The sequence below is a fragment of the Halichoerus grypus genome, chromosome 4 (genome assembly GCF_964656455.1).
Source record: "Halichoerus grypus chromosome 4, mHalGry1.hap1.1, whole genome shotgun sequence".
Taxonomy (NCBI): domain Eukaryota; kingdom Metazoa; phylum Chordata; class Mammalia; order Carnivora; family Phocidae; genus Halichoerus; species Halichoerus grypus.
The window spans coordinates 88,934,473-88,950,982 of NC_135715.1; the positions used below are offsets into that span (position 1 = coordinate 88,934,473).

General features: G+C 38.0%; 1 protein-coding gene across 2 annotated transcripts in view; it reads right to left on the reverse strand.

Annotated features, from left to right (window-relative positions):
* The window catches only part of CNTNAP5 (contactin associated protein family member 5), a 791,720-nt gene that overhangs the window by 120,044 nt on the left and 655,166 nt on the right, over window positions 1–16,510 (reverse strand). For both annotated transcript variants that reach the window (XM_078070660.1, XM_078070661.1), the window contains exons 15-17: window positions 14,914–15,041; window positions 14,565–14,735; window positions 5,667–5,885 (exon numbers count right to left, since the gene is read on the reverse strand). In XM_078070660.1, coding sequence (XP_077926786.1) covers window positions 5,667–5,885; window positions 14,565–14,735; window positions 14,914–15,041 — 518 coding nt within the window. The remainder of the gene's footprint in view (window positions 1–5,666; window positions 5,886–14,564; window positions 14,736–14,913; window positions 15,042–16,510) is intronic.

Here is a 16,510-nt window from a genome sequence, read left to right on the forward strand (position 1 = left end):
CTCACCTCCTTCTCTGAATCCTCAGCTATGTCGACAAAGCCTTGGAGAAATTGAAACAGGCTCACTAAGCCGCGGATAGAGTCCCAGCGTCTGCATGCCTTGCTGGGTCCGCTTTTATCCAACCCGGATTTTCCCTGACTGTTAATGCTCAATGGCATTTTGGCTTTGGAAAAAAACATAAACAACTTCTCACCTCCCTTCTGTCCCTTAGATCAGGTCCTTGAACATCCAGGGAGTACTGATTTTATTTTCCATAATGGTCTGGATTTACTTTCTTTTTTTATGATTATCACCCCAGCTCCACGTAAATGACACTGCCCTAATTTTTTTTTTTTTTTTTTACCGGGTTATAAATTTTGATGGCTGCCAGTGCCAGAGGAATCAGAGTAACTGCTCTAACATTGGGTTTTTGTGTAGTCTAAATCTCAGGGCTTCTTTCCCTGGGTTTGCTGAAGAAAATGATGCCATATGCCATACTGCACCCTCCTTTAAAAAGACAGTATGACTTGTGATATGTTTTATCAATGGCAATCAATCAATCAAACTAAACAAGAAAACTTTACATTCTCCTTCAATTACCCATTATCAATCCAATGCAGACCAGCATATGATGAAATGAGCTTTATTTAAAACAGAAAGGGTTGCAGATAAACATTTCAAAAAGTTTCTGGAGTATTGAGGGGCAGAAAACACTAAAAATGGGCTATTGGAATGGGTTAAATGCCTTCAAGTCTGAATATCTTAAAGAAGAGACAAAATTTTGCAGGAGGGGGTGATTTAATCATTTACTTCTAATATAAAAATAGAACCAATGTTCTTTCAAAACACTTTCAAGTTATAAGAGTGTGATTTGGTGGAACAGTGGTGTTGGGGAAAGAAAATGCATGGGGTAAAAGCAGGTAGTTCTGCATCATTGTTTCTTTGTTTGTTTTGTTTTGTTTTCTGCTTTTTTTTTCATCATAGAATTTTTTATTGAGTGGACACTGGGTGCTCGTCTAGGTACTTAGCCCATAGCAACGAAGCACAGCATTTCTGGGACTTGCCCTGCTGGCATTATGAGGTCTCTTATCAACTTCTTAAACTCATCACAACAATTTCTTATTTTTAACTATTAATGGGGAATATCAGAAATTGCATATTCAATTTTTTTTATTAAGAAAAATAATTCAAGTATACTTGATGTATGACTTACCTTTGAAAAAATAAACATTTTTGGTTAATTTATATGATGTTGAAAAGACAATGATTCCTTTACTTTTGGTTTCCCCACTGATGTAATGTTAAGTAACATCTTCTATACACTATGGCTTATATAACAAATATGCTAAAAGGTAATTTTTCTGTAACTTTTTAATGTGAAAAGGATACATACGTCCTCCTGTGCTTTGAGACACATTATATCCTCTCAAATAGAAAACTCTACTGGCCTGCATGAGGAAAGCCATCCTCCTGAGTTACAAGGATAAATGTAAGTGACTATTCACATATAGATTCTCTGGCAGCTCATGTGTGTGGCTGTATTTTGCCACAGAGCACCTGTTTATGCAGTTCTGGAGCGCAGAGTTACTGTGTGTGCACTCTCCCTGACTGGCTTCACCACTGACCGCAAGAAGTTTAGCATGCTTCACCTGCAAATAGGAATAATTTTTCCCTACCAGCATGGAAGCAGGAACATCATCTTTAGGGATCTCTTTGAACTTTATGATTTATCAAGAATCATATTGTTCTCTTTCATAGTGTAGTATTTTCCTCAAGGAACTGTAAAATGGGAGCAACTTCAGTTTACTTTGACAGAAGTAAACAGCTAAGACAAAAACAATGAAAACCAACAAACAAAACACAAGCCCATGAAAGACAAACAAAATAAGAAGAAAGCAGTAAAAAAATGAGACTCACAGACCCACATCTTTATAAAATGTCTATAATTGCAGCAAATTTGGAAAGATGCAATTCAGTTTTGGGGAGAATGGGGATAAGAATGATTGTCATTCCTAACATAAACATGGAGGTTGTCGATCTTTGGATCCTGAGAGATCAGTTACCAGACTCTTCTTTTCCATTTTGTAGATGAAGACAACGGGTATACACGGGCTAGGTGTTTTTTAACCAATGTCCTGTGTCCTGTTTGCTCTTGACATGGGTTACACACCCACGTCTCTCCATTTCACTTTCAGCAATGGGTGCTAGTTCTTGGATTCCTCTTGCCTCATCTGCACACTGACTGGCACATTTGTGGGGAACAGAAAACCAGAGGGGTAATACCTCCAAGAGTTTCAATGATGAGACAATTACATGCTTGCAGCATACATTTCAGATTCTATGTGTTATGAAGTTTCTCTCACTCTGTTAAAAAAAAAAAAAAAACTGTGACATGTGATCAGTAGTATGGCATGGTTGCAAATGTCCCTAACTATCATGGTGATAAAAGTCTGAAAATAAAAATATTAACTCTGGGAATCCAGCATGCATTGACTCATATATGAACACTTCAACTTGTCACATTTCAATGACAGGGGCAGTGTGCAGAGTTACATCCTGTTCTATAAAATTCAACCTGTTTCTGGTACTCAGGAAGCACTCACGAGCACACATCAACACCAGTGATTACAATGTTGAATGATGCTCTGTTTTGACTGAAAGATCTTTAATGGCTAAAGGTATCCAGACAGGCATATCCAAATGAATATTTAAATACTGCTACCTTCAGAATAGCATGGAAGACATTAGGAGAAGGAAGGGAAAAATGGGGGGGGGGGAATTGGAGGGAGAGATGAACCATGAGAGACTATGGACTCTGAGGAACAAACAGGGTTTTAGAGGGGAGGGGGGAGGGGGGATTGTTAGCCCCTTGATGGGTATTAAGGAGGGCACATACTGCATGGAGCACTGGGTCTTATACGAAAACAATGGATTGTGGAACACTACATCAAAAACTAATGATGTATTGTATGGTGCACCACATCAAAAACTAATGATGTATTGTATGGTGACTAACATAACATAAAAAAAAAAAAAAAAGAACTGTAAAAAAAAAAAGAAAAATAGAATACAGAGTAAGATCCAGAAAAGCACCCCCCCAAAAAAAAATACTGCTACCTTCAATCTATCCCTGGGAAGAAGTACACAGCAATCAGATCTTTTTCTGCCTAGCAAATATAAATATCCAGTGTCTCTGAATTTCTGAATGATGGGGAATATAATTCTTCATTTTGGCTGCTAGAGCTAAGTAAAGGGTTTTGGTTTTTGTTTTTTTGGTTTTTTTTTTTGGTTTTGGTTTTGGACCACTGAAGGGTACAAAATGGAAATACTGGGACTTCAGCATTTTTGGCCACCTGGCATGTTTAAATGGGCATATTGCTGAACACTAAACAACAGAATTCAAACCAACAGACTAAAATGACCTCCAACAGCATGTTTTTTTTCTTCTTCAAGTACATTAAGACAAATTCAATAAAGCAGAGTAACATCTGAGATGGAACTTATTGGAGGGAAACATAACAGAAGCAGGTGCTCTCACCGCAGCTGACCTTGGCTCCAGCTCGAGCAGGGTATGTCCTCCAGACCCATCGACATGCTCCTACAACTCCCTGCACTTGTGATCAACTTAACTGAAATGTCTGGAGATAAAAACCTGCCATAAAACACAGCCATGACGTTTCCCTTCTGACTTGCACAAAGTTTATCACATATTCAGGCCATATGATAATTTCATAACGACATGAAATTTGCATGAAAGGATAAAAAATATTATTCCATCTTATATACACCTTTCTGCCAGAAAGATTCACAAATACTGCCTGAAGATAAATTAAACTTTGGCATGGAATATAATTTATGAAAATTGCAAACTACTTGAATTGATTTCACCAAAAAAGACATTAAATCTTGACGACTAGCAAACTTCTTCAGAGAAATGAAATGTGATGTTTAAATAGAATTAGAACAGCAATATAAATTTTCAAAAATATTTTAAGAGTAAATCATACCACTCATGTAGGTTATTAATTAAGTAAATGCCTTATAATCATAGAAATGCTTTTAATCACTTATAGTTTCTGCTAGATAGGTAAAACATGACACATGAAGAAAGAAATATGATTCCTCTTGAGAAGACAAAACATGACATATTCTGTTACTTTATTTTTTCTTTTAGCTGGTATGCTATTAGTGACTGCTTTTGTCAGAGTTAAAAGTTGCACAAAACCCATTTAAAGAAAACTTGTAAGAAACCCCCATTTATTACTTATGGCATTTCATTACTAGTAGTAAACCTCTGTAGTGTGAGAGTTGGCTAAATAAATAAATAAGGAAAGAAAATTGAATCTGGGTTGACTGGAAAATTTTGGACCTTACTTATATCACTGTTCTAAACATCTGAACTTCAAGTTTTATATAAGAACAGCTTCTTGGGTGCCTGGGTGGCTCAGTTGGTTAAGCGACTGCCTTCGGCTCAGGTCATGATCCTGGAGTCCCTGGATCGAGTCCCGCATCAGGCTCCCTGCTCAGCAGGGGGTCTGCTTCTCCCTCTGACCCTAACCCCTCTCATGCTCTCTGTCTCTCATTCTCTCTCTCTCAAATAAATAAATAAAATCTTTAAAAAAATAAAAATAAAAAAAGAACAGCTTCTTAGCTTTGATAATATTACAATGGCCCTAATATTTACAACTATAATTTGTACTTTAAGGATTTACAAGCCCTGCTCAACCTACTTTCAAAAAATCCTTTCTAATTTCTAGCTATGAGGCTGACCTTTCCTACCTTAGACTCATGTGGCTAAATTCTCTTCCTCTCTATTGCTGTTTCTCGGTCTCTCTTTCCTACACACACACACAGGCACACACAGCTCTTTGAAAGGTAGTGTCATTGCACAATTTATCTTTCAATTCCCATCATCCAACAAGGCTCCTGACTTGTTTTCAGTGCTTAGTGACTATTTATGGAATGAATGAATGGACTCAGTAAGGGAGATTTGAAACTTTCTGGTCCACACTATAAGCAGTGGCAGTCAGTTCAGAAGAACAACTTGTCTAGAGGCTGATTCTGAGTCTCAGGAGGAACTTCCCAAAGAAGGGATGTCAGCTCGGGAGCCAGGCCTGCTTTTTTGTGCAAATGTAAGGAAGCTGCCTGAATGATGTGATTTCAGGGAGCATCAAAGCAGCTTGTGGAAAACAGTAGTTCCTTCTCCCACCATATGACTGGTGACACATCCCTTTGAAATTCTGTAATGTATTTTATTGTACAGTTATCAATAATTATCAGGAATCAGATATCACTAGGAAGGGTGTGATGCGTGGCTCACTGACTTAGAGGCAACACCTACTAAGGTGTAAATAGCTGATATATTCTTTTTCTACAGGTAGATTTTGACTGTAAGAATGAAAAATAATAGGAGTCTTTGGACATCTGAAGACAATATGTACAAGGAGAAAAGAGACAAAGAGTCTGAGACCACCTCAGAATTTCTAAGAGGTGGCATAATCTCTTAGTGCTATGGCTAATGAAACTAGAATGAAAGAATTTGTAAAATGAAATCTATAGTTATAAATGCTTTATGACATATTTTAACCATCCCTCAGGTCTGAAACAAAATCATAATTTTCCCTGGGCCTGGTGACACAGAAGTCTTGTAGGGTGTTAGTACAGAGGGGACTCAAAATGTCCCTTACCTACAAACAACTGGCTGTTCAGCTGCAATCGGAAATGGCCTTCCTCCGAAGTCTCCCTGGTCATCCTTGGGAGGCTGTCCACCTGGAGTGAAGTCTCCTTGAGGTTCCTCTCAGCCCGGACGTAATGCCATTGGTTGTCATTCAGAAGAGAAGGAGAGTGAACTATGAGCTCTACAGGGCCATTCCCAACATCAATGGCAAAAGTGATCTCAGATGGAGCTGAAACCAACAAGGGAAATGGGTAGGAAGATGAGGGGAGGTGTCAGTCAGTGCATTGAGATCACAGGCGCACCCTGAAGAATGGTATAAATAACTACAAGTCAATACAAGGTGAGGAGGTCTTCATTTGAAATCCCTGCAATATTAAACTTACCAATTAGTTGTGAAAATTACTAGATACTAAGTCCCAAACTCTTTTTTTGGTCCAGTTGATACTCATTGTGAGAATTCAGGAAACAGGATAGGGGTCAGGGCCATAGATGCCAATCTGATAAACATGCATCAGTGCAAGGCTCTGGGGTTTCTGGGTCTATTTTGGCTTCAAGTGTGTCTTCATGGATATCTGTAGATACTAGATTAGTGAGGCTGCTACATTCCTGCACGGAGAGGATTCATACCCTTGAAAGTCCAATCTTCTCCTCTATGTTATTTCATTAATTCATGTGATTATAATCATTCATGCTATTCTTATGACTTTTTTTTCTCTATTTCAAGGAGACTCAGAAAGTTTAAGTGCTTGTCTCAAGGACATATCACTGCAAGTAGTGGTGCCTGGGATCAAACATAAGCCCCCTTCCCCCTTCTATGACTCTTTCTACCTTTCTATAAAAATTTGCATATCACACATTCCAGGAGTCAGCCAGTCAGGAGTAATGATACCAATGATGATGATGATGACAGTGGTAGTGGTGTGGGCAGTGGTGGTGTTGGTGGTGATGATAGTGGTGGTGGTGATGATGATGGTGGTGATGGTGGTGATGATGGTGGTGGTGGTGACATACCAATTGAGGGAGAGAGAGAAAGAGAGACAAGTAGCAGGAACACAACAGGTACAATGAATTCTGCTGAGTGCTATATTAAATACTGACCATAGAGTCTGTCATTTTAATTCTCAAAATAACCCTGTGAGAAAGGCATCATTTTTATTCCCATTTTATGGGTGAAAAAACTAAAGTTCAGAGAAGTAACATTTTCTCAGTTTCTCAGACAGGACAAAGAATCTGACTCCAAAAGTAGAATTCTTCTCCATTTTTCTCTATTGAGTATGTCTTTTTGTATTTTCCATTATTACATAAGAATTTTTCTTAAATCTGAAGGGTGTGGAGAGGCAAATTATAAATTGATGTTGATGAGAAAACAGTGCCCTTTCAGTCACTGGAGCCTTCCTACGACAGATCTTCCCTTCCTTCTCGGCACCTTGGGAAGCCCCCTCTCCTTTACACTTAAAATAGGACATGGGTATTTATTTGACAAAGTCATCAACTGAATTATCAGTAATACCAAAGGTCAAATAGCACCCTGGACCACTCCCTCCTCAGCCTTTAAACCCAAACAGAAAACCAGCCTTTGTATAAGAAGCCCACAGCAGGTGGAATTTCAAGTAACTAAGAGCTTGAATTGTTTTGCATTCTGGTCAAGGTGAGCCCTGACCTAAATTAAGAGACGCAGGAAGGTAGAGGCCCTAAAATGGGATTTGAAAGCGTGGACCCTGCAGCCACGTTTTTGATCTTGTCATGACTCAATTTTCTCATTTGTAAAATGGGAATAAAAATAGTGCCTGTCAGGTTGTTTATGACTTAATCCTGATGAAGTTCATAGACCCATGCCTGGCACATAAGACGTACTCAAAGTGATAGCTATTGGTGTTACTATAGTGGCACGGCTGGCCAACTCAGCCACGTGGCTTTGGCTCATAAGTCCATGCATTAAAGGAGACAGAACTGAGGCGAACAAATTGGGTTCAACAATTAAAAGATTAAATAAGAATGAAGTTGGCCCTTTGAGCCATTTCCTGTTTCTTATTCAGGGCACAGATGCCACCTTGCAGCTCTGCACTTCTTGAGATCAAATAAACACTAACTGTGAGATAACTGGGACCTCAATTTATTTCTCTCTACAGAACAAAGGTAAAAATTGGTGAGAATTGGAGAGGAAAAATGTTAAAGATTTTGCTAAAAGCCTTCCTGCAAATCTGGTCTTGTGGATATCACGTTCTACATGGACAGCACATCTTTATGGAGCTCTTGCTCTACTGCTGCATCTACCCACCACCCCCTGTCACCCCCCTCCTTGGTAGGGTTCCTGTACAGGCTTATCCCTGCTCCAACATTTATCCCCCTGTTGTACAATGATCTTTTTATGGTCTGTCTCCCCAACTAGTCTGCAAATTCTAGACGAACACTTCACTTTTTGGACACCTAGCACCATGGCTTGTATATAGGAAGCTCTCATTCAACCAAAGGCCCATTCATTAAAACATTACACCACACATACTAAATACAAGTTTGTAATTTTCTTTAGATTTTTTTTTTTGGTTTATACCAAGGCATTAACTTCCTTGAAAAATATTTTTAATTATTACTATTTAATTTTATTTAGGTCACCATTAAAAACATACTTTGTTCAGCCCATTCCTCCTAGAACTTGGGGACAATCAGTAAAATGCAGTAATCAGAGCTAATGTTTATTGAGTGCTTACCACAAACCAGACACTCTGCTAAGCATTTTTCATGAATGAACCCCTTAATATTTTAAGCCTTACTATACTCTTATGAGACAGGTAACATACTGCAGCTGAGGGAACTGAGCTGACAAGTTGCTCCAACCCAGATGGAGCAGAATCAAGATTTAAATCCAGGTGATGTGTCTCCAGAGCTCATTTTTAACCCACTCTTCCTATGAAAAAAAATATTCTTCCCTCAAACCTATGCTGTGCCCCTGGGGTGTCAAAGCTAGAATATATAATAGAGGTACCTGGAAACAACTGAATAATAGTAACATAAGTAGATAAGTGATACTTCCAACATTGCCTAGTGACTCTGAGGATGGGGACCTGACACAAAACAAAGTCTGCTCTCCTTTGCTGGAGAGATGGTGAATTACCCAATGGCCCTGGGGGGGAAAACCAGGAGCGCTGTGTCAGCCCTTAGCTCCAACATGAATTTACCCCCTGGCCTTTCTTTCTCCCACCTGTCTGACAAATATCTTCCCTCATCATTTACTCCCTTGTGGTTCAAGACAAAAGTATAGAGTCATTTAGCCCTTCAGTAGGTTTTTACCAATCCAGGTCTTGTGTTAGACCCTGAGAATGCATAGATGAATGAAACCCAATGAGCTCACAGTGTACTTTCAAGATTGACAAAGAAGGAACGTGCTAAGTGGGGGAAAGTGCTGTAAGTTCAAGAGAATGTCTACCAAGTTCTTTTAGAAGATGAGAGGCTTTCTGAGTAGAGGCTCCTATATAATGCTCTCCCTTCCTAGAACCTCGTGTCTATGTCCTGTGCCCTGACCCCATGTTGGGCATGAGACAGATCCCAGGGACCATTTATGGACAAAGAAGAAGTCACTTAGCCTCTCTGATCTTCTGTGCATACATCTATAAAAAGGGAAATATGAACTACATGACATATCATTAAACATTTCTGGAGATAAGGCAACTCTAGAAAAAAGGACATACACTTTGCATAAAATTTCGAGGACTTCCTCAATATCTTACATTTCAAATCACGGAGAAAAGTAATTCTATTTTTTTCTGAATCCTAACATTCTTGGGTTTTGAGGCAGTCTTGCAAAACAGAATAGGGAGTTGCACTAAGGAAGAAAGGTAGGTTGATCCTGGATTTTGACTCTTACTAGCTGTGTAACTCTACGTGTGTTACTAAGTCTCCTTAGGGTCGCCTTCCTCATCTATACATTGGACTAGGAGTTGAACAATGAAAATCATAGTGCAGTATCTTGATGATCATCAATAGGATTGTTTGAAAAAAATGAATAATAAATGAAAAGCATTTAATACAGTGTCTAATCAGAGTAGACACTAAACAATTTAGTTTTAGTGTTACATTTTATATTATATAAATGTATAAATTTAATTATTAGTAGTATTAATTTTACCATCTCTGAGGATTATTTGGTAATATTATTTTTTTTTGGTACTTTCTTGATATGATACTGCTGAGCATCACAACTCAAGTCTCTCTCTTTTTCCCCCATATACATATGTATATCATATAACAAATACATATACATATATATATATATGAAATATGTATATCTCATTCACTTCTTCCATGGGCTTGAAAACTTGCAAAATACACCACTCCAGAATATGCTATTTTAAAATCAGGATGATTTTGAGCTGAAAGCAATTGAGAAGAAGCAGAAGCGTGGAAAGCTCCCTGCTCTCCCCCTGTTTGTTTAAAGCAGGACATAAATTTACAAAGATGACTCTCCTCCCTTCTCTACCAGGAGGACAAAAGTTAATCGCCTGGAGACAACTTCATTTTTTTAAGATTTTATTTATTTATTCAAGAGGAAGAGAGAAAGAGAGAGAGAGAGCATAAGCAGAGGAAGTGGCAGAAGGAGAGGGAGAAGCAGACTGCCCACTGAGCAGGGAACCAGATATGGAGCTTGCTCCCAGGACCTGGGGATCATGACCTGAGCTGAAGGCAGATGTTTAACTGACTGAGCCACCCAGGCACCCCTGGAGACAACTTTAGACCCTAACAGTCTAGAGATGGCACCAGAGGGATCTGCATAACAAACTTTACTAACTAGCCTTTATCACTACTCTTGGAAACCTAAAACTGCCTTCCTTTGTCTATTATTTCTCCATAAATTTATCATTCTCTGTTGAACATGCTATATAATAAGCCATAGTTCTAAGCCGCCTCTTTGAGTTACTCATTTTTCTCAGTGTATCTCCCATGTACGCACAATGTGTGAAGGTTAGTAAACTTCTGTTTAGTTTTTCTCTTGTTACTCTGTCTTTTATTACAGGGGTCTCAGCCAAGAACTGAGAAGTTAAGAGGGACATTACTTTTCCTCCTTTATAGAATTTAGAGAGAGTTAGCCCCCCCACACACACTCCACCCCCAACCAGGTGTAAAGGTGGGCCTTGGCAAAACCACTCTGCAATCCTTACTTCCATGGCCAGAGGCATTGGTCAGAGGTGTTCAGGTGTTGCACATCAGGAGTTTCACCCATCAGCTGAAATGTAGCTCTCCCTTGAAGGAGAGCTAGCATTAGACTGAAGAAGGTATTCAGAAGTCAGTGCAGGAAGAGAAATAAATTGAATCCAGATAACATTATGAAACTGATGAAACCAACCAGAAATAAAGTGTCTCATCAATTCTGGACTTAGTCACATGTCCCAGTACCAGTGAATCCCCATCCTTGTGTCTACCAGTTCAAATCAAATTTTATTTAATTGTAGCCAAATACATCTGATTGGCATATGGGTATCATAAACCCCATTTTGCATAAGTAAGCACTAAGGGGGTGAAGAACATGCTCACGATTAAACTTAGAGGGATGGAAATTTGAATCCACCTGGGGTTCTAAGCAATAGGCTCTTTCTGCTACACCACACTGACTCTCAACAGCCATTCCCCTCTGCTCCTCCTCACCCACTTCAAAATATGTTTCCATCCTCACAGCCATTGTGAGATAATTGTCAAAATATCTCATTTTTTCCCTCAGTCTCATTTGAAACAGTTCCACTAAGACCTGACACTGTGAAATGTCTTGTTTCTCATAGAATATGGACTAATCTCAAGGCTACATAATTCACACATCTTAGCTGGAAGTAACCCAGAAAGAAATGGATTGAAAATTTCATGGAGACTTCTTGTTCCCTGTTGAACAATATGGATATATCAACTTTGGAAGCTTCTGTTCAGATAGTTATAGAGAAATACTCCTTAGGGATGGAAGAGAAATCCATTCTGTTTAAAGACCATTTCCTTTATAAGTAGCTGATCTGTAGAAGTATCTTGTTATGAACCCCTTAGGGTGAAAATTTTATCTATAGAAAAGGCATAGGATGAGTGTAGCTGTTAATAAGAAATGCAAGATCCCTTTCAATTTGTTTTTCTTCTTTTAAATAATAATAATAAAATACAGTATTTTGAAAAATATGAAGTCTTGTACTTTAAAATTTTTATATAAAATCTTCTTGTTTCAAAAAAGTATATGTTCTTCAACCTGGTGAAAAAGTGTATGGCAAACAATTATATCAATGGATTTTTAAATTTTCATCAAATTAAATACCATCTGCATTTAAAACATTTTTGTATAACCCGAAGGACAAAATACAGTACCAGAAAGTACAAACAAATCGGACATTGAAATGTAATTAACACTAAATCATTGCTCATTACCTTGTGATAATATGCCATGACATTTGCTGCTGCTTTAATGAATCAAAAGGCCTTAGGGCCTGATTTTTATTAAATTTACATTGAGGTTATTATATCCACATTATGCAATGGTTGGCACTCAACCCCACATTTTCAGAGCCTGGCTAGGTTAGATAGGAGAGATCTTATTTCACACGAAAGCCACAAGAGCTTCCTCCCATTAATAGTCTAAATCATCAGAGTAAAGGAGGTTAAAGCTACCAATTAAAGAGATCTCTTTCCTTGTATGTGTTGTTCTATAACTGCAAAAGAAACACTTAGGTGTTTGGTGATTTGCAGGGGGTGGTGCAAACACCTCAGTCATCTCTGCCAGCTAGCACTTTTGTTTCTTTCTCTGGAGCTCTCAAATTTCCAAGCTCCTGTTGCCAAGACGTTACTTATGTTTTTAAGGGTATTTCATGCAGTTGCATCACTATCACAGTATGGGTCAATTGCCTCCATCAAACTATGGAAAACTATGGAAACTATGGAAAATCCGTGTAGACACAGATATATGAGACATCTAATGACAAGCCCAAGTCATCATGGTCAAGGGCATAACAAGGGCAAGTTGGTGGGGGCAGTCCATCCGTGTATAAGAAATAAGGGGGGTGGGCAGTGAGTGCAGAAAATCAGAAAGCCAGCAAAAGCAACTAAAAGTAGATGCTTTTATTATTGCCATGCACCAGCAATTCTAAACGTATCAGTGAAAAAAACATTCCTCCACCAAAAAAAGCCTTTTGTTGGTCTAAATTCTAACAAATGCTGATATCAGTATGAATTTTTAATAATGTATATGTAAGCCTCAAGCACATTTTATTACTTACCACTTAATAAATATTATATTCAAGAGGGAAGTTAATACAGACAACTCCAGATACACCTTTGGCTCTTGAACATGCAGACTCAAATATATGGGCTTAGTTTTAAGAGTAAGAATTCAGCTTCTGATTTCTCATTTTTACAATTACTGTGCTATCCTTGTTTAAATCAAATCTACTGTTGAAACACATGAATACACATTATCACAGGGCTTGTGCACACAGATTGCACCCAAAGAGAGCTCACACAACTGCAAAACTTTAGGAATTATATAAGATTTTACCAAACAGAATAGTAATCTGTGATGAAATTTCTGAAGAAAATATTTTAGTGAATTTTTTTTTATTGATTGCAGAGATATTTAAAGATTTTTTTTTTTTTTTTTTTTTTATTTATTTGAGAGAGAGAGAATGAGAGAAAGCAAGCACATGAGAGGGGGGAGGGTCAGAGGGAGAAGCAGACTCCCTGCCGAGCAGGGAGCCCAATGCGGGACTCGATCCAGGGACTCCAGGATCATGACCTGAGCCGAAGGCAGTCGCTCAACCAACTGAGCCACCCAGGCGCCCCAGATTGCAGAGATATTTAAAAGTTGCTAGAATTGATCCTGAAGAAATCATGTGGAAAGAATCACAATTTCTGGAATTTATTATAAAATAAAATATTTTTATGAATATCTACCAAATTTATCTTTATGTTTAAAATCTTTCCTAAAATTTACATGTCTGTTGCTTAATCTGAAAAAAAATTATTTTAAATTTAAAATTAGTAAAACTATCCTTTGATCGATATAAGATAGATGGGCAAATCTGATTATACTCTGTTTTGAACATACATATGTGAAGACAATTGATTTTGTTGAATTCATCCACAAATTTGCAGAAGTAAAGTTGAAGGAACAGAAATTTTTAATATGACTATTACTGGAACAAACCAATATACGGTATGTTTTTGTCCTTTTTATTTAGAAAAAAAAGGACTAATGTAATTAGGAACCATCATGTCTTTTCTTTTCTGTACTGGAATTTTTTTTATTGGTATTATTGCATGTAGGTGTTCAATATTAGGACATTTTGCCATCTATATTTCTATTATTCTTCATTTAACTTCATAATCATTACTGAATATAACTTGTACATAGGAGATGGGATGTTAGACAATGCTCCATATTCTAGAGTCAAAGCCTTTAGCTACACCGCTGCTTATGGTGAAGTAGTTGAAAAACAATGGGAATTCTGTAGTCACACACTCCTAATGGTGGGAAATAAATCAGGAAGTTACTTTCAGAGCAAAAATACAACAAAAAGTAGATCCTAAATATGAATAGAATGCATAATAATAATACATTAAGCTTTCCATGGAAATTGAAGTGAAAAGGTTCTGGGGTGTGGAAGCTTAAAAGTCAAAGGTAAGCAGTACCCATGGACAGATAAAGTACGCTGTAATAGATATCTATGAGAATTTGAAAAATGCACTATTTTGAAGAGAGAACGATTACATACTGATAGGCAATAATAAAACAAAAAGCATTAGAAGGAACTAGAAATTATCATGGCTAATTTTACAGATTTCCAGAGGCATTAATTTGGTAGTATCCACATGTACTAGCTGTTTGTGGCAAAGATAAGACTCGGACTTCTTCTGTTGACATTACGTTAAATTCATAAATGAGGACACTTACAGCTAATTTCAAGTCGGATGAAGTCTTTCATGCCAAGGTTTTCTAGGAAAACTCCCGATAGAGCCGTGGTTTTAAAAAAGAAGGAAATATCAGCACTGAACTCCGCATGGAAGGTAGGAAAGTGGAGGTAGGAGGCTTCTGTATAAAATGATACCGCATTCCAGAAGTACCCTGCAAATGAAAAAACCCTTAAGCATGGTTCATTGTTTTAGAATGGGATGTAGAAAAGCACTGGGCATGTGAATAATTTTCAAGACTGAGGGACATTGCAGGGAAAAGGGATAAGGGAATAAAAACATCTTGTGCTTATATAATGAAGAGAGAAAGCTTCTTTCGATTTAGTACTCACGGTCTCCATAGCAACGCAAGGGACCAATTCTCCAAGCAGCTTCTGAGTTTGATCTGTTGGTATCAGTGATAACTATCTGAGTGACAGGCAAGTGGTCTTTGAAGGAAAGAAAGCCAGTATCATTTGTCCTGCAAAACATAAATTTAAGAAAAGAGAGAGAAAATGTGGGTAACGTAGGGGCTCTTTTACCAAGACTCCCTTTTCAATGGTGATTTGGGTGGTTTGCAGCAGCAGGGTGTGAGGGCGGGGAGGGGAAACCAGAAGGCTTTTCATATCATAAGCATATGCAAAAAACTGGAATGCCAATTACAAAACCCTTGGCCACCTTCCAAAAACCAGTGGAATTTACATTTTTCCTGTCTTTCCGGAAACACAGGTAATTTACAGAGCTTGCTATTGCTTGTTGTAGCTGACAGCGCCCCACCTGCCCAATGCCTTGTTGATGTAACATTACACATCAGCTCTCTTTCCACAGAGATTGGCTATCTCAGTAACTAACTTGAAATGGGCACCACAAATCTCACTTGAAATCACTCCCAGTGCTTGTTCCAGCCACCTGCCTACAGGTTTTAATCAGCTTGGGATGTTTCTTATCACCTTTTAACTCTAGGTAAAAACAAGTCTTTAGAGTTTCCTGTTTGTTGCTTTTCATTTTGCTCTATATTTTAAAGATCTTGGGAGTTAATGACTGTCTTTGTTAGTTAGGCAAATAGATAACTAGTCACCCTTTGGCAAAAAAAAAATAAAAATAAAAATAAAAATAAATAGGGTGAAGCTATTGTTTTTCCCTTTGTTAAAGCTGTGTTTTTGGACTCATGGTAAGGACATATCATTTAACTGAGAGAAGAAAAGTGTAGAGAAGAAACCTGTATTGAATGAATAACTATTCTGAGCCAGAAATATACTAGGGGATAAGGATATTTTTCCCACACAACATGCTTGCGCAGTGGGTACTATTATTTTCATTCACAGATGAGGAAACTGAGTCTAAGATATATATCAGATGTTTTGTCTAAGTTTGCAGGGCACAAGAGGCAGGGCCTTGATCACATACATGGTATCTACCCCATGTCTAAATTTAACAAGCATGCCAAAAATAGCCATGTCTAAATTTAACAAATATAAATATATTTGTACGCTTTGAAGACGCCTGTATATTATGTGCTAACATTTCATTCCGACATGGTAATTTGAAACTCATGACTAATAAAAGACTGAAATTTCTGAAAGAAGGCGGGGGGTGGGGAATACAAAATATGTTATATTACAGCAAGTCTTGAAATAGTAACCACAATTTTTCAAAGCCTTTTTAAGTGTGCAAGGTGAACTTTGCTTTGTTGTCTTGCTCCATTTAACTCATCCAAACATTAGGTGTCCTGCTAGAAAATATGATGGGACATTTTCATTTCCATGTTCCATCCATCAGGTGTGCTACCAACTTGAAATGATGAGCTGAACTGAGTCATATGAGGTAGTCTGAAAACTGCACAGAGTGGGCTGGACTCCCCACCCATCACAGCCTTAGTTAAGGACAGGATGGATCACCTTGCTGGTGCATGGGAATTGGCCAATATTCAGGGCAAAGTATATAATGTAG